Source organism: Schistocerca cancellata, chromosome 1 (assembly GCF_023864275.1).
Source record: "Schistocerca cancellata isolate TAMUIC-IGC-003103 chromosome 1, iqSchCanc2.1, whole genome shotgun sequence".
Lineage (NCBI taxonomy): Eukaryota > Metazoa > Arthropoda > Insecta > Orthoptera > Acrididae > Schistocerca > Schistocerca cancellata.
Genome location: NC_064626.1, coordinates 272,359,072 through 272,382,168, shown reverse-complemented (window position 1 = coordinate 272,382,168; position 23,097 = coordinate 272,359,072). Strand labels below are relative to the sequence as shown.

General features: G+C 38.9%; 1 protein-coding gene across 1 annotated transcript in view; it reads right to left on the bottom strand.

Moving 5' to 3' along the window:
* LOC126169379 (potassium channel subfamily T member 2) overlaps positions 1-23,097 on the bottom strand; it is a 1,084,296-nt gene that overhangs the window by 150,885 nt on the left and 910,314 nt on the right. The window contains exon 17 of the mRNA XM_049920640.1: positions 17,704-17,854. Within this exon, the coding sequence (XP_049776597.1) occupies positions 17,704-17,854 (151 nt within the window). The remainder of the gene's footprint in view (positions 1-17,703; positions 17,855-23,097) is intronic.

The following is a 23,097-nucleotide window of genomic DNA, read 5'->3' as shown; positions in this document are numbered from 1 at the left end:
TATACTCTCTTTTATCCGATACCAATACTTAATTATAAAATTATATTTTGCGGTCAACAGTTAAAAGCAGTCAAGTTGTTTGAACTCTGAAAGAAAGCAGTCACAACAATACTGTTCGAACAGGCAAATGGAGAGTGCAAACCACTGTTAAAGAAACTGCGTATTGCACTTTCTATGTTAATATATACCAGAACTACTATTTTACAAAGAACAACTTCAGCAAATTAGTCACAAATTCAGATTGATAAAATCTTAATACAAGATCAATAAACTCACTTAGTTTGGTACTCCCCTTAACAAAACTATACTGCAGAGGTGTTAAATATACTGGAACAGAACTGTACAATCATCTCCTAACACCAATACAGAACATTAAAGAACTGAAGTATTTTAGAATAAATCTAAGTTGCCTAGAAAACAGAAAGCCACACACGATAAATGACTACAAAACTACTAAGTATCAGGATGGAAGTCTAGATCCGCTCTGCAGCAATTACCCACTATCAAAATGACCCATAAGATGGCCAATAATAATAATTTTTACCACGATAAACATATCTTGGGTAAAAAGTGACAATATTCTGAGAAAATACATTATAACCAAAGCTGCAAGCTCAGCAGACATGCTAGGAACAGCAGCAGTTTCTGTTTATATGCAGGATGTAGTTTACTTTCAGTCTCACATGCATAAATCTTAGTGATTTTACAACATCTGAGCTAAATTTAGGGTGCAGTAAAATCAAGAAGCAGTATAGTAGCAGCATTTAAGATTGTGTCCAGCGACTGCTTGGCTTAATGTTATTACTTGTGGTATAGACAAACTTTGGTTAAAAGTGGATATGCACTGAGTCTTTTGTGTATGGATCCAGGGGAACTGACCAAAATCTGCAAACAGCTGGAAACTGTATCGGTCACAGTCAACATGCTTCAGGCTGCTGCCCACGGATGAGTGGTGTTGGGGCACTTTCGCTGGTCAATACTTGCCTGATGGCGAGCAGAAATCAGTGGTGTGGTTGCTTATCTCTGCACAGAAGACAAAGGTGAGAACTGGTCAAATGTCACATAGACAAGTTTGAGGTATTGATCACTGCTGAAAGTACATCTGTGTTAGCACCATGATGCCTTGTCTACTGGGAGTGAGGCTGATCTTCCTAAAAGTGTGGAGGATGGGACTACTTATCATCTGGTGGTCTAACATTAGGCAAGTGACGGACCTCCTAGCATAATAGTGGGCAGGTCAGGAAGGAAGTCCAGTGATTGCTTGCCAAGGATCACATCTGACATGTGGAGAAGGCTCTGCCAGCAGCCACTGAGTGTACCGAGTGTGCCTGGCTGCAAATCTTGGCTTATATAAGCATGAATGACACCTGACACCAGGATTCAGAGGCCATCCTCAGTTAGATATAGTGGGAATTATTGAAGTTCACTGGCAGGAGGAACAGGACATCTAGTCAGCTGAATATAGGATTATAAATACAAAATCAAATAGGGATAATGCCGGCGTAGGTTTAATAATAAATAAGAAAATAGGAATGCCTGTAAACAGCATAGTGAATGTATTGTTGTAGCCAAGTCAGGCATAAAGCTAACACCCACCACAATAGTACAAGTTTATATGCCAACTAATTCTGCAGATGATCAAGAGATAGAAGAAATGTATCACGAGATAAAATAAATTATTCACGTAGTTAAGGAAGATGAAAATTTAATTGTGACAGGGGCTGGAATTTGATAGTAGGAAAAGGAAGAGAAGCAAAAATTTAGGTGAATATGGACTAGCGAAAGGAATGAAAGAGGAAGCTGACTGGTAGAATTTTGCTCAGAGCATAATTTAATCATCGCTAACACTCGGTTTCATAATCATGAAAGAAGGCTGTGTGCATGGAAGATACCTGGGGAGACCAGGAGGTTTCAGATTGACAAAAATCACAACACCAAGAATGATTGCGCAAATAAACAAAAATTCTTAAGAATGTTCATACATCTGAAAGATGCTGTTGATTCAAACTTCGCACCAGTCGCATAAGAGTAGTAAGAAGCACCACTATGAGGATGCAAATCAGGTTTGCTTTAAATAAATACACACAGTAATGGTAACCTTGGAGACTGGATGTGGTAAGTGCCTATCAGGTGACAAAGACGCCATTATTAACACCCAACTGAGTTTGAATGAGGTCATTATAGGGCTTTGAGAATCCGGTTGTTCCTTCTGCAATAATGCAGAAAGACTTGGCATAAATGTAGCTGCTGTATCCGACTGCTGGCAGTAACTGTCATGTGAATAAACAGTTCACAAGAAGACTGGGCTCTGGATGGCCATGTCACACTACTATGAGGGAAGACCATCATGTTTAGCATATGGCACACCATACTACACCTGCAGCGACAATATGAGCAGCATTTGGCACCACCATGACAAAAGGAACAGTTACAAATCAGCTACTTTAAGGGCAGCTCTGAGCCAGATGCCCTGTAGCGCGCATTCGTGCATTTCGCTGACCAAAATCACCGCCATCTGAGACTTCAATGGTATGAAGTGGCATCTAACTGAAGAGCAGGGTAGAGGTCTGTTGCATTTCCTGATGAAAGCTGGATTCTGCCTCAGTGCCAGTAAAAGCTGTGTGCTGGTTAGAAGAATGCCAGTTTAGGGCTGCAAACCAACCTTTCTGCATGCTAGGCTCACTGGAACATGGTCTGGAGTGTGTTTCTGTGTGACAACAGAGGCACTCTCACAGTTATCCCACACACCCTGACTGCAAAATTGTACGTCAGTCCGATAATTTGACCTGTTGTGCTGCCAGTCATGAACAACATTTCAGGGTGCATTTTCATCAGGATAACACTTACCCATACACTGCTGTTGCAACCTAACATGTTGTATAGTGTGTCAACATGTTGCCTTTGCCAGCTCGATTACCAGATCTATCTCCAATTGGGTACATAAGGGACATGATAGGATGATAACTCCGGCATCATCCACAAACAGCATCAATCATCCCTGTATTTCCCAAACAACTGGCATGGAACTCTACCCCACAAACTGACATCTGGTACCTGGACAATGCAGTGTATGCATTTTTGCATTCAACATTCCAATGGTTACACCAGTTATTTGTGTAAAGGCATTTCACATTTGGAGTGGGTTAATTTGCATGTACATTAACCTGTGATCTTGCAACATTAATCACTTAAATATGTTACCTAGACAAATATATTCCCAAAATTTAATTATTCTATGTTAATTATTTTTTAGTGCTGCAATTGTTTCCATCTGTGTATAATGGTAAGACAGAAATTTTGGAACCAAATAAATTGTAAGACATTTTCAAGGGCAGATGTAGAATCTGACCACAATTTTTTTAATTATGAATTGCAGATTAAAGCTAAATAAAACGCAATATATTAGGAAATAAAGAAAATGGGACCTCAATAAGTTGAAAGAACCAAAGATTATTGGGAGTTTCGGAGAGAACATTAGGCAACAACTGACTAGAACAGGGGAAAGAAATTCAGTAGAAGATGAATGGGTAACTGTGAGAGGATCAAATAGGTAAAGAGACAAGGTCTTGAATAAATCCTTAAATCCTTGGATAACACAGCAGATACTGAATTTAACTGATGAAAGGAGAAAATATAAAGATGCAGCAAATGAAGCAGGCAAAAGGGAATTTGAATGTCTAAAAATGAGACTCACAGGAAGTGCAAAATGGCTAAGTAGCAATGGCAAGAGGACTAATGTAAGGATTTAAAAGCATATTTCACTGGGGGAAAGACAGATACCACCTAAAAGAAAATGGAGAAAAGGGAAGCAGATTTATGAACATAAAGATCTCAGAAGGAAAACCAGTCCTAAGCAAAGAAGGGACAACTGAAAGGTGGAAGGGCTATATAGAGGGTCTATACACGGGAGATGAACATGAAAGCAATATTATAGAAATGGAAGGGGATGTAGATGAAGGTGAGATGGGAGATGTGAGAAGCATTTTACAGAGCTCTGACAGACCTGAAAGTCAAAACAAGGCCCTGGGAGTTGATGACATTCTCTCAGAACTACTGACAGCTTTTGGAGTGCCAGCTATGACAAAAATCTTTCATCTGGTGTGCAAGACGTATGAGACAGGCTAAATACTCTCAGACTTCAAGAAGAATGCAGTCATTCCAATTGATAAGAAACCAAATGCTTACCAAACTATCAGTTTAATAAGTCCTGGTTGCAAAATACTAGCATGAATTCTTGACAGAAGAAAGAAAACTGGTGGAAGCCAACATTGGGGAAGGTCAGTTTGGATTACAGATAAACATAGGAACATGCAAGGCAACACTGACCCTATGACTTATTTCAGTAGAAAGGTGAAAGGAAAAGCAAACCTACATTTAAATCATTTGTGGACTTAGAGAAAACCAATACAGGGAGCAAAATTCTATTTACAACTCATACAGAAACCAGACGACAGTTATAAGAATCAAAGAGCATGAAGTGGTAGGAATACTGCTGATATCGTTCAATCTGCACACTGAAAAAGCAGTATAGGAAACCAAAGAAAAATTTGGAGTAGGAATTAAAATTCATGATGAAGAAATGAAAACCTTAAGTTCTGCCGATGTAATCGTAATTCTGTCGGAGACAGCAAAGGACTTGGAAGAGCAGTTGATCAAATTGGACAGTGTCTTGTAAGGAGGATATAAGATGAACATCAAGAAAAGAAAAACACAGATCATGAAAAGCAGATGAATCAAATCAGGTGATGCTGGGGGAATTAGATTAAGAAATGAGACACTTAAAGAAGCAGAAGATGATTGCTGTTTCGGGTGTAAAATAACTGATGATGTCCGAAGTAGAGAGGATATAAAATGTAGACTGATAATGGGAAGAAAAGCATTTCTGAAGAAGAGAAATTTGCTAGCACTGAACATATATTTAAGTGTTGGAAGTCTTTTCTAAAACGTATTTGTATAGTGTGTGTGTAAGTCAATATTTGTATAGAGTGAGTGGAAGTCAAACAGGAGGAGTGTGAGGGGTAAAAATCATAGAGCGAGACCAAGGTAAAAATCATAGATGGAGACCGAGAGATGAATACAATAAGCGGATTCAGAAGGATGTGAGTAGCAGTAGTTATTCAGAGATGAAGAGGTTTGCACAGGATAGAGTGGCACGGAAGGCTGCAGCAAACCAGTCTTTGGACTGAAGGCCACAACAACAATCTCAGTTCCTAAAGGCAACTGGTTTCTTGGTGAGGAAAGTTAACCTTGTGCACATAGTGGAAGCAGAGCTACCATTCTGCAACACTGTTCTCAGAACCAATCACGATCCTGTTGTTTGGGGCAAATTGGTTGGCTTAAACCATAGACTCAGGCTATTCTGCGGCAATCTTGGATGCAGATTTCTCAATGTCTGCTATACGATAGAGAACTGGAGGATCCCCCCTGCCCTCCTTTCCTTGGTCAGGCATGCACTACAAACAGGAAGCGGCTCCTGGGTAGCGGAGTACATGTGGTGTGCACATATTTGTCTTTAAGATAGGGGAATTCCTCCACAGGCCTGACAAGGGATGTTCTGATTTCAGACAGGGATTCATTATCCCTCTTAGTCAAAGAGAGCAGCACTCACTATGGCATACTGGAAGGAAAAAATGCTAATGTAGTATTAGTTAACTGCAGAAGTGTTTAAGGAAGTTCCTATAGCCAGAAATTCTACATTTCAACTGGAATATATATCACAAAGATAAGGCTGAACACTGGTGGTGGAGGCATGCTTACAGCTGTAAATATTATGATATTATCTGTTAAGCTTAGTAGATTCCAAATGGTAAATAATTTGTTTTAAATGTGAATCAAACATAATCACTGAATGCTTGTATAGACCTCCTGTCTCAGGAGCAGTACTGGTGGAACATGTGAGGGGAAACTTGGATAATGTTTTGCATACATTTCCTGGTCATGTTATTGTATTTGGTGAAGATATCAACTTACCAGCTATAGACAGGGATATTCAAGTGATTAAAGTGGGTAATAGGGGCAGGGAACCATATGAAATCGTTCTAAATGCGTTATCTGAAAATTACCTTGAGCAGCTAATCAGAGAACTGACTCATGAAAATAATCTCCTAACCACGAAAATGTTTGAATTATTTGACTCAGTACACAACAGGGAAGCTCTAATTGCAAGGCTTTAACACCATCAGTAAATATGGTTGTAAACAGGAAAAGTAGGAAGACATTTCTGCTTAACAAGAGTAACAAGAAACAGATTACCTGAGCAGTCAACATGAAAAATTCATCTGCAGGACCAAAAACATTGAGTATCTATCGACAAAGTTCAGTGATTTTGTACAATATGTCTTAGATAAGTATGTCCCAAGGGAAGTTGTGATGGATGGGAAAGAACTGCTATGGTTTGACAGTCATGCTAAATCCTAAATGGATTAAAGATCTCTGTACAGGTACTCTGGGACCAAAATGGCATTGAAAATGGAGGATGACACACAGAGAATGCCAAAACACTGAAAGTCAGTTTCCAAAACTGATTACCTGAGCACATTCACACTGTACTTCATCCTTTACATTGTCTGACAAATGTGAAAACCATCAATATTGAAATAAGTGACCATGGCATAGAAAAGCAACTAAAACTGTGCAACAGAGGCAATGCCCCTGGACCACATGGGATAATACCAACATGATCTTACATAGAGTATGTGAAAACTTGTTCCTCTTTTAACAAAAGTGTATCAAAGGTAACTGGAGGAGCAAAGCATTTCTGGTGACTAAAAGAAGCGTAGGTCACTTCCAAGTAGGTTCACAGGACAGATGCACAAAACTGTATAGCTATATCTCTGACATCAGTCTGTTGTAATATTTTGCAACATGTTTTATGCTCACTTATTCTGAAATTTCTGGAGACTGAAAAGCTCTTTAGAAATCTATCAATATGTATTCTGAAAATAACAATCATATGAAAGCCAGCTTGCTCTACATCTATGTCCATACTCTGCAAGCCACCTTACTATGTGTGGTGGAGGACACCTTGTACTAAAACTAATACTAATCATTCTGCAGTCAGATTCAAATGCCTTTTCTTTAAATTTTCCCAATACTGTTTCATTATAAGAACACTGTCTTCCCTCCAGGAATTCTCATTTGAATTCACAAGGCATCTCCATAACACTTGTGTGTTGATCAAGCCTACCAATAACAAACCTAGCAGCACACCACTGAACTGCTTCGATGTCTTCCTTTAATCTGACCTTGTAAGGATCTCAAACACTTGATCAGTTCTCAAGAATGGGTAACAATAGTGTTCTATACATGGTCTCCAATATGCATGACTTACACTTTCCTAAAATTCCCCAAGCAAATCAAAGTGAGTCATCCATATCCACTACTACCATACTTGAGTGCTCATTCCATTTTGTATTGTTTTGCAACATTATGGCTAGATATTTAATCAATGTGACTGTGTCAAGCAGCATTTCATCCATGAGACCCAGAAAGCATTATATTCCTGTATCCAGGTTGATGGGATTTTCACTGACTTCCTGAAGGTATTGAATACAGTACCACACTCTTGCCTAATGAGCTAAAAATGAGTGTGTGGAATACCTGACAAGTTTTGTGGCTGGATTAAGCAGTTTCTAGAAAACAGAACACAGTATGTCATTCTCAATACAGACCTGTCTCCAGACACAAAGTAACACTGGGTGCACTGCAAGGTAGTGATACAGAGCATTTGGTTTTCACAAATATAGGCAAATGACCAAGTGGATAGCATTGGAAATTCCATGAGGTTTTTCCTGGCTGATGCTGTTGTATACAAAGAAGTAACAACATTAGAAAATGGTAGCAAAATGCAGGAAATTGTAGAAAAGTCCCTGGAAGCAGTCACATCTGTAAGATATGTAGGAGTATGAATATGGAATGATTTAAAGTAGAACAACCATATAAAACTAATTATAGTTAACGCAGATGCCAAGCTGAGATTCATTAGAAGAGTCATCATAAAGTGTAGTCAATCCAGAAAGGAGTTAGCTCAGAAAACCCTTGTTCAACCAATACTTGAATACTGCTCACAACTCTGCGATCCTTACCAAATGTGAATGACAGAGGAAACAAAGAAGAGCAACATGTTTTGTTACAGGTTCATTTAGTATGCACAAGAGTATCATGGAGATGCTTAGCCAACTCCAGTGGCAGATGCTCCAAGAGAGGGTTCTACATCATGGGTTAGTTTATGGATAAAATTCTCAGAGCATACATTCCTAGAATGGTCAACCATTATATTGCTTCCTCCAATGTATACCTCGTAAAAAGATCGTTAAGGTATAATTAGAGAGATTTCAACACACATGGAGGTTTACAACCAATCATTCTTTCTGCAAATCATTCACAACCGGAAGAGGAAATAGAGGGGAGTGATTGTTGTTGTTGTGGTCTCCAGTCCTGAGACTGGTTTGACACAGCTCTCCATGCCACTCTATCCTGTGCAAGCTTCTTCATCTCCCAGTACCTACTGCAACCTACATCCTTCTGAATCTGCTTAGTGTATTCATCTCTTGGTCACCCCCTACGATTTTTACCCTCCACGCTGCCCTCCAATGCTAAATTGGTGATCCCTTGATGCCTCAGAACATGTCCTACCAACTGATCCCTTCTTCTGGTCAAGTTGTGCCACAAACTTCTCTTCTCCCCAATCCTACTCAATACTTCCTCATTAGTTATGTGATCTACCCATCTAATCTTCAGCATTCTTCTGTAGCACCACATTTTGAAAGCTTCTATTCTCTTCTTGTCCAAACTATTTACTGTCCATGTTTCACTTCCATACATGGCTACACTCCATACAAATACTTTCAGAAATGACTTCCTGACACTTAAATCTATACTCGATGTTAACAAATTTCTCTTCTTCAGAAACGCTTTTCTTGCCATTGCCAGTCTACATTTTATATCCTCTCTACTTTGACCATCATCAGTTATTTTGCTCCCCAAATAGCAAAACTCCATTACTACTTTAAGTGTCTCATTTCCCAATCTAATTCCCTCAGCATCACCTGACTTAATTCGACTACATTCCATTATCCTCATTTTGCTTTTGTTGATGTTCATTTTATATCCTCCCTTCAAGACACCATCCATTCTGTTCAACTGCTCTTCCAAGTCCTTTGCTGTCTCTGACAGAATTACAATGTCATCAGCGAACCTCAAAGTTTTTATTTCTTCTCCATGGATTTTAATACCTACTCCGAATTTTTCTTTTGTTTCCTTTACTGCTTGCTCAATATACAGATTGAATAACATCGGGGAGAGGCTACAACCCTGTCTTACTCCCTTCCCAAACACTGCTTCCCTTTCATGTCCCTCGACTCTTATAACTGCCATCTGGTTTCTGTACAAATTGTAAATAGCCTTTCACTCCCTGTATTTTACCCCTGCCACCTTTAGAATTTGAAAGAGAGTATTCCAATCAACATTGTCAAAAGCTTTCTCTAAGTCTACAAATGCTAGAAATGTAGTTTTGCCTTTCCTTAATCTTTCTTCTAAGATAAGTCGTAAGGTCAGTATTGCCTCACGTGTTCCAGTATTTCTACGGAATCCAAACTGATCTTCCCCGAGGTCGGCTTCTACTAGTTTTTCCATTCGTCTGTAAAGAATTCGTGTTAGTATTTTGCAGCTGTGGCTTATTAAACTGATTGTTTGGTAATTTTCACATCTGTCAACACCTGCTTTCTTTGGGATTGGAATTATTATATTCTTCTGGAAGTCTGAGGGTATTTCGCCTGTTTCATACATCTTGCTCACCAGATGGTAGAGTTTTGTCAGGACTGGCTCTCCCAAGGCCGTCAGTAGTTCCAATGGAATGTTGTCTACTCCGGGGGCCTTGTTTCGACTCAGGTCTTTCAGTGCTCTGTCAAACTCTTCACGCAGTATCGTATCTCCCATTTCATCTTCCTCTACATCCTCTTCCATTTCCATAATATTGTCCTCAAGTACATCGCCCTTGTATAGACGCTCTATATACTCCTTCCACCTGTCTGCTTTCCCTTCTTTGCTTAGAACTGGGTTTCCATCTGAGCTCTTGATGTTCATACAAGTGGTTCTCTTATCTCCAAAGGTCTCTTTAATTTTCCTGTAGGCAGTATCTATCTTACCCCTAGTGAGATAAGCCTCTTTATCCTTACATTTTTCCTCTAGCCATCCCTGCGTAACCATTTTGCACTTCCTGTCGATCTCATTTTTGAGACGTTTGTATTCCTTTTTGCCTTCTTCATTTACTGCATTTTTATATTTTCTCCTTTCATCAATTAAATTCAATATTTCTTCTGTTACCCAAGGATTTCTACTAGCCCTCGTCTTTTTACCTACTTGATCCTCTGCTGCCTTCACTACTTCATCCCTCAAAGCTACCCATTCTTCTTCTACTGTATTTCTTTCCCCCGTTCCTGTCAATTGTTCCCTTATGCTCTCCCTGAAACTCTGTACAACCTCTGGTTCTTTCAGTTTATCCAGGTCCCATCTCTTTAAATTCCCACCTTTTTGCAGTTTCTTCAGTTTTAATCTACAGGTCATAACCAATAGATTGTGGTCAGAGTCCACATCTGCCCCTGGAAATGTCTTACAATTTAAAACCTGGTTCCTAAATCTCTGTCTTACCATTATATAATCTATCTGATACCTTTTAGTATCTCCAGGGTTCTTCCATGTATACAACCTTCTATCATGATTCTTAAACCAAGTGTTAGCTATGATTAAGTTGTGTTCTGTGCAAAATTCTACCAGGCGGCTTCCTCTTTCATTTCTTAGCCCTAATCCATATTTACCTACTATGTTTCCTTCTATCCCTTTTCCTACACTCGAATTCCAGTCACCCATGACTATTAAATTTTTGTCTCCCTTCACTATCTGAATAATTTCTTTTATTTCATCATACATTTCTTCAATTTCTTCGTCATATGCAGAGCTAGTTGGCATATAAACTTGTACTACTGTAGTAGGTGTGGGCTTCGTATCTATCTTGGCCACAATAATGCGTTCACTATGCTGTTTGTAGTAGCTTACCGCATTCCTATTTTCCTATTCATTATTAAACCTACTCCTGCATTACCCCTATTTGACTTTGTGTTTATAACCCTGTAGTCACCTGACCAGAAGTCTAGTTCCTCCTGCCACCAAACTTCACTAATTCCCACTATATCTAACTTTAACCTATCCATTTCCCTTTTTAAATTTTCTAACCTACCTGCTCGATTAAGGGATCTGACATTCCACGCTCCGATCCGTAGAACGCCAGAATATTATCAGAGAAGGGGGAAACATTATGGGAAAAAATTAATGAAAATTTTACAACTAGATGGTGCTGTAAGTGGCAGAATATGCAAAATAAAAGATGTAGAGTACACAGCTGTTCCTCGTTTGCATCTGAAATGCATGGCACGACTGTGCTGCTGTTAAAGCTCCTTTAACAAGAACAGTGACTGGGCAGCTCTGCAGAAGTTCCAGACAATCATTGGTGTAAAAAAAGGTGTTGGTCTCAAGTCTCCCTTTGGAGAAAAGATTACAAAATTTGAGAAGACAGGTTCCGTAAATGCAATGTGGCAGACGGAGGAAAACAGTCGATCCAGCGTCAATAGAAGATGTGGCCACAGCAATGCAGGTGTCAAGTGGTTGTGCACACACACAATACACAGGGAATTTGGACATGTCTGTGAGGATGGTTCATAAAATTCTACTAAACATCCTGTATAGCTATCCATACAAAATTATGAATTTCTTGCTCACATGGAAATGGACGATGAATGGCCATAGAACATTCTGTGGACAGATGATGCACATTTCCATCTCCAATGACATGACAATACACAGAATTGTACAAAATGGCCAATGGAAAATCCACTCACAAATCAACTGATACCGTTTCATTCTGCAAAGGTAACATTGCAGTGCAGGTTCGTGATTACCAATACTGTCACTGATATATGCTATGACATTATTTTGTGCACCAACATCATCCCAGCCCTTCAACAGCACAGATAGGATAATTTTATTGCAAAATGGTGCTCCTCCCTACACTGCCAGCCAGTGAAGCAGCTGTGCAGAGGCATTTTGCAAGTGCTAGAGTTATCAGCCATCATTTCTCTACAGCCTGGCTGTCCAGATCACCTGATCATAATCTGTATGACTTCTGGCTGTGGGGCTATATGAAAGATGCTGTATTTAGTGCTCCAATTACAAGTGTAGCTGAACTGAAGGCACACACTGCACTATGCATTCTGAATGTGACCCCTGAGATACTTAGATCTGTTGTGAAATATGCTGTTCCTTGATTTCAACTTGTGGCAAAAAACTGTAGAAAGCATACTAGAAATGTCTATCACCAGTATCATAAAGTTAAAAACAAATTTCATTGTTGCTTTTTGTGGAGTTTTTGGCTCCAGAACAATTGAAAACTGGTTTTCCCCATGTGAATCGCGTGTCCTTGCCATGGTGGCTGGGCTCACCTAACTAACAGTACAAAATATTTGACCAGGTGCACATCTACAATTGAGGAACATGTAAAAAAGTAAAAATGAGAGAGAGAAGAAGAGGAGAAGGAGGAAAAAAATAAGAAAAAAACAGTAAAAATATTACCACTTCAGTTGCCCATAATTTCTTATTTATAGTACAACCAGTTTCAAAGTCTAAAGCTTCACGTTCAGGTGACACCAAATAATTACAGAAACATAAATGTGTGGTGGTCAGGCTGGTCAATCATGTAGGGGGGGGGGGTTCACATCCACATCTCATTTATGTATGGGGAACATAGGACCAGTAACCACGGTACCTACATTGACAGTGCTGCAGTTGCTGGTCCTATGCTCCCATGCATTTGTTTGATGTGGTTGTGACCTCAAATCATTGAATGGCCTAACTGCCACACATTTATGTTTCCATAATTATTTGGTGGCACCCAAGGATGAGGATTTAGGCCTTTAAACTGGTAGTGTAATAAATAAGAAGTTACTGGCAACTGAACAGGACTTTTTTTTAAATTCTATTAACTAACAGTGCCACATTTGTTGAATGCCAAACTTGTGTGGTTATGCATGTTGCACATTATGGTCAGTTTAATATGCAACTCACACCACAGCCACCATATTGTCATTCATCTGTTATTTGCAGCCAAATCCATTTACGTTGTGATGCTTATAGCGCCATCTGATGAGGAAATTATTGTTAGTTTTCTTGTTTATGTAACGTTTGTTTTCTCCTTCTTCAATAATATTCTGCTCAAATTAAATGTCAGTTTAGCAGCATTTCTTTTTTTATGGTGTTTTAAAGCTGGAGCTTTAATTATAATCACTCTGTATATTGCGTGTTTTTACTGTATTTCATGCAATAACTAATACACTATCTGTCAATTTCACCTTGATTTTTTATCTGCGTGTTACTGTGAGTTCAAAACACTGGTTAAGTATTTACTGATGAAGTCAAAGGTCTATCCATCTAAAAACACAGTTATATTTAAAAAGAAAGATGATGAGACTTACCAAACAAAAGCGCTGGCAGGTCGATAGACACACAAACAAACACAAACATACACACAAAAATCTAGCTTTCGCAACCAACGGTTGCCTCGTCAGGAAAGAGGGAAGGAGAAGGAAAGACAAAAGGATATGGGTTTTAAGGGAGAGGGTAAGGAGTCATTCCAATCCCGGGAGCGGAAAGACTTACCTTAGGGGGGAAAAAAGGACAGGTATACACTCGCACACACACACACACACACACACACACATATCCATCCGCATATACACCATATACCATAGGTGTATATGCGAATGGATATGTGTGTGTGTGTGTGCGAGTGTATACCTGTCCTTTTTTCCCCCCTAAGGTAAGTCTTTCCGCTCCCGGGATTGGAATGACTCCTTACCCTCTCCCTTAAAACCCATATCCTTTTGTCTTTCCTTCTCCTTCCCTCTTTCCTGACGAGGCAACCGTTGGTTGCGAAAGCTAGAATTTTGTGTGTATGTTTGTGTTTGTTTGTGTGTCTATCGACCTGCCAGCGCTTTTGTTTGATAAGTCTCATCATCTTTCTTTTTAAATTTATTTTTCCCACGTGGAATGTTTCCCTCTATTATATTCATAAAAACACAGTTACTTATATCACAGGTAATATGGGTGTTGAAGGGCCTAATAATAGGAAGTGCCTGGTAAGAGAATATTTTCTTTTCAAGAAAGATAAGAATTTAATATTCTATTGACAATGAGACCACTACAGGCAGAACATGAACTTAGATCTGGCAGGAAATCATGGACCAGTCTCAAACCCTTTTAGAGTAATTCAAGGAAACTCTAAGACAGCTAAATGTGGGTTTCCAGGTAGGGTTTTGAGCCTCACAAACCCCAAATGCAACTCCAGAGTCATAACAATTATGACACTTTGCACAGTATTTTGATCCTTCATTCTGTATTTGCTTAAGTTTACTCTGTAAAGCTGAGTCATAATTTTTGGATACTCTCGACAAAAAATTTTGTTCTTTAACTTAAAATTACTTTTATGAAGTGTAACATCCATTATATTTACACCATATACTGCACTGAAATATACAAATACTGTAATGATGAATGTTATCAAAAACATTCATCAGAACAGATTTTTTCAACTTTGGGAGTAACATGTGGAAAAGATGACTGAGAATGCACTATTATTACTTAGGGTCTGGCTTAATGAACACTAATGATGGCAAATTTTAATGTAGCTACCAACTGTTTCCAATAACTCAGAGGAATGTGTAGACAGATGTGTTGATGACTGCTAGTACATGCAATAATTCTTATTTCAAAGCAAATTTCATGTAAGATATCATACATATAATTGCCAATGCTCCTCACTGTGATTGCTATTTATGACATAATGTATGCTCTTCTATATTAATTTTGAAGATGTTGCTGTATCATACCTACTACATTAAGTGATACAGAAAAGATGTATTTTTAGCACCTATCACGAATAATGTATTATATTATTCCTGAGGTCCATTCATATACAGTGGAGAAGTAGATGTGCTTCTGAGCAGTAGTATAATAATTCTAGAAGTGATAAGTAAATGAATGTTTGTTCATACTACACGAGAATTTACTGTCATAAAAGCATATTCGACGTAACATACCGGTGCTAATACTGTGTCACTATTTATTTATTACCCCTTAATTTATCAATGAAAATTACTGAAAGGCTTGCAACAGGCACAATAAAGGATTAACTCTAACAGGAAACTTTGTGTTCCGGAAAAGCAGTACTTAATCAGTCTTGGTATTACATTACTGGAAACAAAGAGAAACTGAAGTTATTAGGTGAGGGGGAAAGTTGTGACACTAAAAGAAGAAGATGACAAATATGGAGAAGAAATAGGAGGAAGAAGGAGAAAATAAATACAGCAACAAAACTGATGGATTTCTTTGTCGACTAACTGGATTTCAAAATGTACTATCTAATTTACAAATTGTTTTCACAAAAAAATCAAAGTTCTAAAAATCAATAGTGGCAATAGCAACTATTAATTTAGTGATCAAGCTGGATGTGCAAATGGATGTGTAACACCACACATCACTGGTGAAGACAAGGGTGCCTATGGCAGGAATGTGGCCACTATTGCACGCCTTTCACAAGTTTCCATTTTGGGCAGGTGCTATTATCCACCTCACCTCTACATGTGGAATTTACAATACCATGACTGTTTGCTGTGTGTGGATGCTATGAATCTTCTGATTTCCATCACACATAGATTACATGGAATTTTAAATACAAAATATGCATTGTCTAAGTTGTGACTGGACTTTATTCTACTACTCTAGAATGACGTCATTATGATTTCTGTTTGAGGCACCCATGAATATATCATCATTGTGGCCTGAAGTAAGGTCGCAACAATTAAAATACAGGTCAGTTGTTTTTCACAAATCTTAATTGTTACTGAAATATAGGTTTGAATGTCAGCTAAACATTTTGCATGGTTTCAAGATAGCTAGTCTACACCACACAATGAAAAATAGTTTTATACGAAGTTCTAATTCTCCATGTCAATAAAAAAGAGCATCTAGTAGAGAATGTGTACAGTTGACAGATTATTAAATCTATTATATCCACAACCACTGACAAAGTGTATGTGCTACAACCAAACATGCAATTCACTGTTGAAGTAGAAGAATAATAAAACTACGTAAGCACTTCTACTAACAGGGGAGAAATTGCTGTGATTAGGTTTTTTTTAATGGAGTGTAATTATTATAGTTAACATAAGTATTTTCTCAAGCAAAATGAAATTTGTGTGTAAATATAAATGAGTGTGGTCATGGAATTATTCATGAAACTTCTTCATAATCACGCAAATTTTCAATGCAATAAAAATTGGATCTCAAAATAGTCGGCATCTGGCTGACAGAGGTCTCAAACAGCATATACAGGAAATACTGACTACAAAAAAGCATTCTACAAATTTTTCATTTTCTTTCCTACCAAAAGGAATATAGTGAAAATGAAGATTTCTTCTCTTATACTGTTGCTGTATTCATCAAGCAAAGGTATTACTTCAATATCTTACCGCTTCTTGATGAACGTGAGGAAACCACATCAGGTCCATTACGTACCCACCTATTCTCCGTCTGATTCAGATACTGCATCACTGAGTCTTACGGTATAGTTGCTTAACCCTTACTATATGGTATTTATGTTGTTTCGCAATGACACTTGCATATCAAATGTATTTTTCTTTCTTTTAGTCTCTTTTATAACAGCTTTTTATAACAGCATTTCTCGCAAAGTGAAAGAAGTATTGCTAGTGGAACTACAGAGAGAAGACTCCAAAAGCTGGGTTTTCTGAATGAAATTCAGAGACAGAATGACATTCAGAGATGGGAGTTGATGGGAGGAGAGGAAGTAGGACTTTCTTGTCCAGTAGATAATACGTTCCAATCTCTCCCCTGCTATTCTCTTTCCTAAACCCCTTTTGGCCACCTCATTCCCTTTTCTATTCAGCCAGAAAGAAGATTTGGTGCAGACACCATAAGATTATGAAAATATTAAACTCTGCAATACATTTAAATGTAGTAATTTTTCACTAGTGGCTGTCTTTTGAAGAATGTGTTATTGGCCAATTTTGTCAGTATATCATTCTCAAGCAGACAACAACTTTCTGGTGGTGCATTGTATACATTCCCATTATGGATATCATTTAAAAACATGCCACATGTTTTGGGCACCAGTGGACTAAACATTGAAACAAACAATTTAATTTTGATTTTGTTATGTTTCTTGTTACACAGGGTAGTCTGCTGATCGTCACCTTGTTTTTAAATGATCCCTATAAACCATATTAGGAACATATATAGTGCAGTAATGTACAACAGTTGCCTAATTGAGAGAGATGTAACACTCAAAATTTGCTAATAATGTGTTTTCCAATTCAGGTAGAACCACTAACAGAAAATACTCCTTTTAAACAGTATGCGGTTAACCACCTCATTTATATCCTATTACCAGCCAATTAATTATATGAGGAATATATGCTAATAGATCAGATAAAAAGAGAGGTCCAGTTTTCTTGTATGTAGTGCTCACTTACTAAAATGGTTTACAATTATTTCATTTCAGTGAACAATGTTACAAAGTTTAGCAAATACAAGCCATGCAACAAAGAAATGAAATACCATTAGGGATAAGGAGTGACTTACGCAATTTTTTCACTTGGTGATCTCCATGGGACATCGTCATCTAACTCATCATCACTTTCATCACCTGCATCATCCTGTGGTTCTACAGCAATGTTGAGAGAGGAACTAGTGAACATGTCAGGAACTGGCAATATACTTGGACGGCGGCTACCTGTAACAAAGAAAAGGGGGCAGGTTGGTGGCAGTGCCTTATAAATAAAGCATTGTTACAAAAAATAATGTAATGATGAAGTTAAACTTTCTGATAGTACAGTAAATTACTGTAGTTTTCGAAAGACAGTGGAAATGCAAGAAATATTTCTAAACTGGACAGACTGACAAGTGACAACAGTACTCTTGCTTGTCAGATCCCTCTTGGTAAGAAATGAGATAGAACCCCAAATGTGGCATCTGATCAACTGAAAACTACTTTCCTACTAATTTCATCAAGCTTTATGTTTCCACTCATAATAAAAAATTATGATTTGTTCTACTAAAGAGCAAAATGAATATCATAAAATGACATAACTTTACAAATTGTTGACTTCATGTCAGTATGCTGTTCAAAAACATATTACATCAACTTGGAGCAACTAACAAAAAGAGAGATGATGTCACCAATCCATGAGCAATGTAAGTTGCACACATACATGTACAATTTTGACTTGTGAGATATGGACACTTGAAATATTACCTCTGATTTTGTCTTTATATGTGATAGAAAACAACACTTCTAAGACACATTTTCTGTTTCACTGTGTGTGGCTACAACAGCCTAAGAAGTATCTTACATGCTTCATTGTACACTCATTTGTGTATTTGTGACAAAAGTTTGGTATTAATTTTAAAAAGAAAATGTATTTTGTATTCACGAACTATTATACATCCTTGAATATGATTTCACTTAGGATCTGTGGAAGGGAGGTTAGCATATCTGTTCTTTTGTTAGTATGAATTATGTAATTTTGTTTTTATAACATGTTGCATGCAGTGCCAACACCTCAAAGAAAATTGTTTGCTTGTATATGCTCTGTTTGGATGATATTTCATGTTTTCCATTATTAGGAAGTGTATGCGTATACACAGCAACATTGCTGTGCATCTATGAACACACTGCTCTGTTCTGTGCAGTTCAGTTCTGGTTTGTGCAATTCTGTGCTGCACATTTGCATGTGGCATTGTGCAGCATGGCACATCCAGCATGGATGAAGCTTCACAATGAATGGGAGAGTGTACTTTATGAACCACTACCAATCGACCCTCCCCCCCCCCCTTCCCCCAGAATGGTTAGTAGTGTAGTCGAGTGGAGGTTGAAGGGATGGCTATGATGTCGGGCAGCGGAAGGTTGAGATAGGGTAGCAGGTTGGTGAAGGTACAGAGAGAAGCACTTGTCAAAATGCTTTATTTTCCACTTGTACATCACCACTGCATTGCTGCAGGGTAGTGACCACACCACTGCTCCATGGGAAGAAGACCAGGTGTCTGGCGAGATGTCAGCTAGCATTCAGCCAGCTGGCTCCAATAGTGCACCCAGCTTTGCCGACGTGAGCCCTGTTGGGTGAGTCAAATCACAAACACCAGGTATCAGTGGTGCATGTAGACGAATCTTGCTATAGTAGCTAACTCTGTGGTGAATGACTGTGTCCCATCAGCCATTGGTGCACAGTGCAGAAGTGCGCCCACCACAGTGACAGAAGATGACTGCTGTACATAGAGCATGAGTCCAGCTTTGGCCAGAGTGAGCCTGGAAGGCCTGTTGCATTGTGGTACTGGAGGGCAGACTTAGTGCAGGAAGGCAGACTGCGACAGACTCTAACTAGTGACTTAGTGCAGGAAGGCAGACTGTGACAGACTCAAACTAGTATCTGCTGTCAGCTTCTCTCTGTTGTCCCCTTGCCCAGCATAACCAACATGTCCTGGAAGGATTGCTGGACTATGAACCAAACTGCTACAAAAATTACAGCTATTTATACAAGGTATTAGTGAATGTAGTGGAGATGTTGAGTCGCAGACAGGCACATCAAAAAGATTGCTACCCAAAGTAAGCTTTTGATCACAAGGCCTTCTACTGAAGTAGACAATAAATACATAAATTCACACAGACTCAACTTATACACCACAGTAAATTTCATGATACTGTTGTTATTCCATCTTGGATTTTCCATTGTTTGATGCTGTAGCAGCACATATGTTATGCCAATGAGACACATTTCGTCATGCACTTGGTAACGCCACCCAAACCAACTGGTGGAAAAATCCCCTTGCCCACACTGCAAGAACTGTGCTTTACTTCTGCCATGTCAGGTTTCACTGCATGAGCCTGGCCCATCTCATAGTATTTCAACATCTCAATTGTTATAACTGAAATGGCAACACCCTGTATCCGCCAGCAACCAGCAACTGCTGCAATACTCCTGCATACTCTCACTGATTTGCCCCCAAACGGCAACAGAACTACACCGTCTACCTCCAGGGGAAGATGTGGTGTCCTTGGTCTCATTGAATACCAGTATGCAACAGCATATCACATGTACAGCACAAGTTTCTATTATAGGAGTGTCTGGAAGCCCAACCCACAAGATTCAGAGACTGCATTTCATATACAAACTTTACTTGCTAGGTTTAATCTTATGCTACTAAGTTGTTTATTAATACCCTCTTTAACAGACTATTAGTTTCTTTGGAATGCACATCACATCATGTCTTCATACTTCTACATCCTGTCAGTCATGAACCCTTGGCAACTTTCTTTGCAGATGCTGACGGCTCGTTTTGCAGCCTCATATCATCTTAAACCAAAGGGAACACATTTGTCATCAACATTCACACTACAATAATCCAAGTTCACATTTTATGCTATAGGGACCCCATCTACCAGTACCTGTACCATTGGTGGAAGGGATTGATGGGTGGTTCTCTGTATCAGATAGATGAAGGCTATGCACAGCAGAGTTAGATCCACAGTGGTTCTAGGAATCACAATGCTCAAGGCTACAGTGACTCATCACTGCTCTCCCCTAAATTGCTTAACATGCTGCATCAAAAAACTGTTACGCTTAAATCTGCTCTTCTTGCATGGCTATTAACTGGTTCTGGGACTGGATCAGGTCCAGTTTCAAAGTTTCATTCAGGATGGTTAGAGTCTGCTTTGGCAGTACTTCTAATGATTTGTCAGGCTAGTGCACATGTGACTCCATCATGCTCAACTGGGTAATTCCTGTAATCACGGCTGCCTTCCCATTAACTAATAACACATTACCTCTCCACTCCAGCCACCTTGCTTCTGTGAGCCTCCCATGCTCGTAGCAGCTCACCCCTACTACCACATTACTGTACACAGAATAAATATAGTGTAACCATGTTTGCTGGAAGTAAGGTTTGGTTACAGAATGCACCTTAAATGATCCTGTCCTCCTGCTCTGTCCATGAACAGTTGCACCAGCATGCTCTCTCACCAGTTTGAATCATCTGTGCTGACACATTGTAATCTTATCATCTCTGTCTGACAATACTTCAGTTTCTCTTTCTTCATCACCCTCTTCAGAGATCAACAACACACCACCTGCCCTCACACATACAAACTTCCCTACGACTCCCCATTTCACCGGAGAAGGATGCATGGTGTAACATTTGAATTGCACATGCTTCCCCACTACTGGGAACCTAACCAGTGGGTACAACCTTACTCAGTTTCCACCTCTACTGACACCATACGGTAGTAAAGCGTACACTCTGCCATACTTAGAACTGCTATGAATCTCAACTCTGATGGTAATCCCCCCTGTAGTTTATGCAGCCCCGACAAATATTGCTCTGGTGCTGCTAGGGCAGGACTCAGCTGCTCTTGAAATACATGATGAACAACTTCCTGTTACCAGAATGAGATTTTCACTCTGCAGCAAAGTGTGCGCTGATATGAAACTTCCTGTCAGATTAAAACTGTGTGCCGGACCGAGACTCGAAATCGGGACCCTTGCCTTTCACGGGCAAGTGCTCTACCACCTGAGCTACTCAAGCATGACTCGCGCCCCATCCTCACAGCTTTACTTCTGCCAGTATCTCATCTCCTACCTTCCAAACTTTACAGAAGCTCTCCTGCGAACCCTGCAGAACTTCCTGTTAGCTCGCCATTACCACTTGTGCATACCAATTACTGTCTACTAACAACTGTATCAGCTCTGTTATAGTCACACTTGCGTTCTTCTCGTCCTTGTCCTTGGTGTACAGCAGTCTGACGACAGAAGGCTATTGCCACTAGTTAGCACCTATATACAAAGAAACTCTAAAGAACCCCTACTCTAACACAAAAACTTATTCCCTTACCCTCAATACATTACACCATAATACCTTACACATAATACCCTAAATAATCATCAATAAACACAATAAAAAAACCTCTGTCATTTCCTTGACCTTATTGCATGTGGCACCTCCCACACATGTCCATTCACATTCTCATGTCTACTTCTCTGCTTGTTCCTCTTCAGGCCTTTCTCTGGCTCTACTCTTACTATGCCTTGGATTAACTCCAGAGCACCTCGGAATCATCACAGGGATCAACATGCACCACTGTCAATCTTGCCAGCAACTGTAGCCTAATGGTGACTACATCTACAGACTTATCAACATTAATGTGAAAGACTGCAGTGAGGAACATTGGATTGAAGTAGCACGATGCTATTAAACATACGATATGTCTTTAAATGCAAACATTTTTAGGTTAGGCTTTACTGTGACTGTTACTGACATTAAATTAAACAAAAAGTTCACTGTTACCGGTCACAGTTTTATTTATTTCTATGACGCGTTTCGAAGGTTTAAACCTCCATCATCGGTATTAGTTAGCATTATGTGTGTGTGTGTGTGTGTGTGTGTGTGTGTGTTGTGTTACGATTTTTGGAGGAACTTGTGGCACTGCCTAGTGGAGAAGCAAGACACTATTTCAGAATATGGTTTAGGATTACTTTTTACAAAAATTAAACTGATATCTAATGGTAAACTAGAGTAAACAAATATGGCATCTGGAATCAGCTGGGTGCAAGGTTCGTATAGCAGAAGAGAAGACATAATCACAAAGTGCAAAGAATATACATTGTAACAACATTATTACAGAATAATTGTTTAAAGCATTTGGAGGTGTTTGTTTTGAGTTGTCAAATATATGTGTGTGTACTTCAGGTGGTATATAAATCCAATTTTGACAAGTTAAAACAGCTAAATATTCGTACTCGTTTATACAATCAGGTGAAATGTTCAAATAGCTTAAACTTCATACTTGTTAATAACAATTAGGTGAAATGTTACAGACTTGAATTACAATGATCATATTGGCTACAGCAGTAAAATCATACATAGATGACACTCTTTGATTGGGGTTAATTATATGAGAGAAAGCACTCACATGGCAATTAGTCT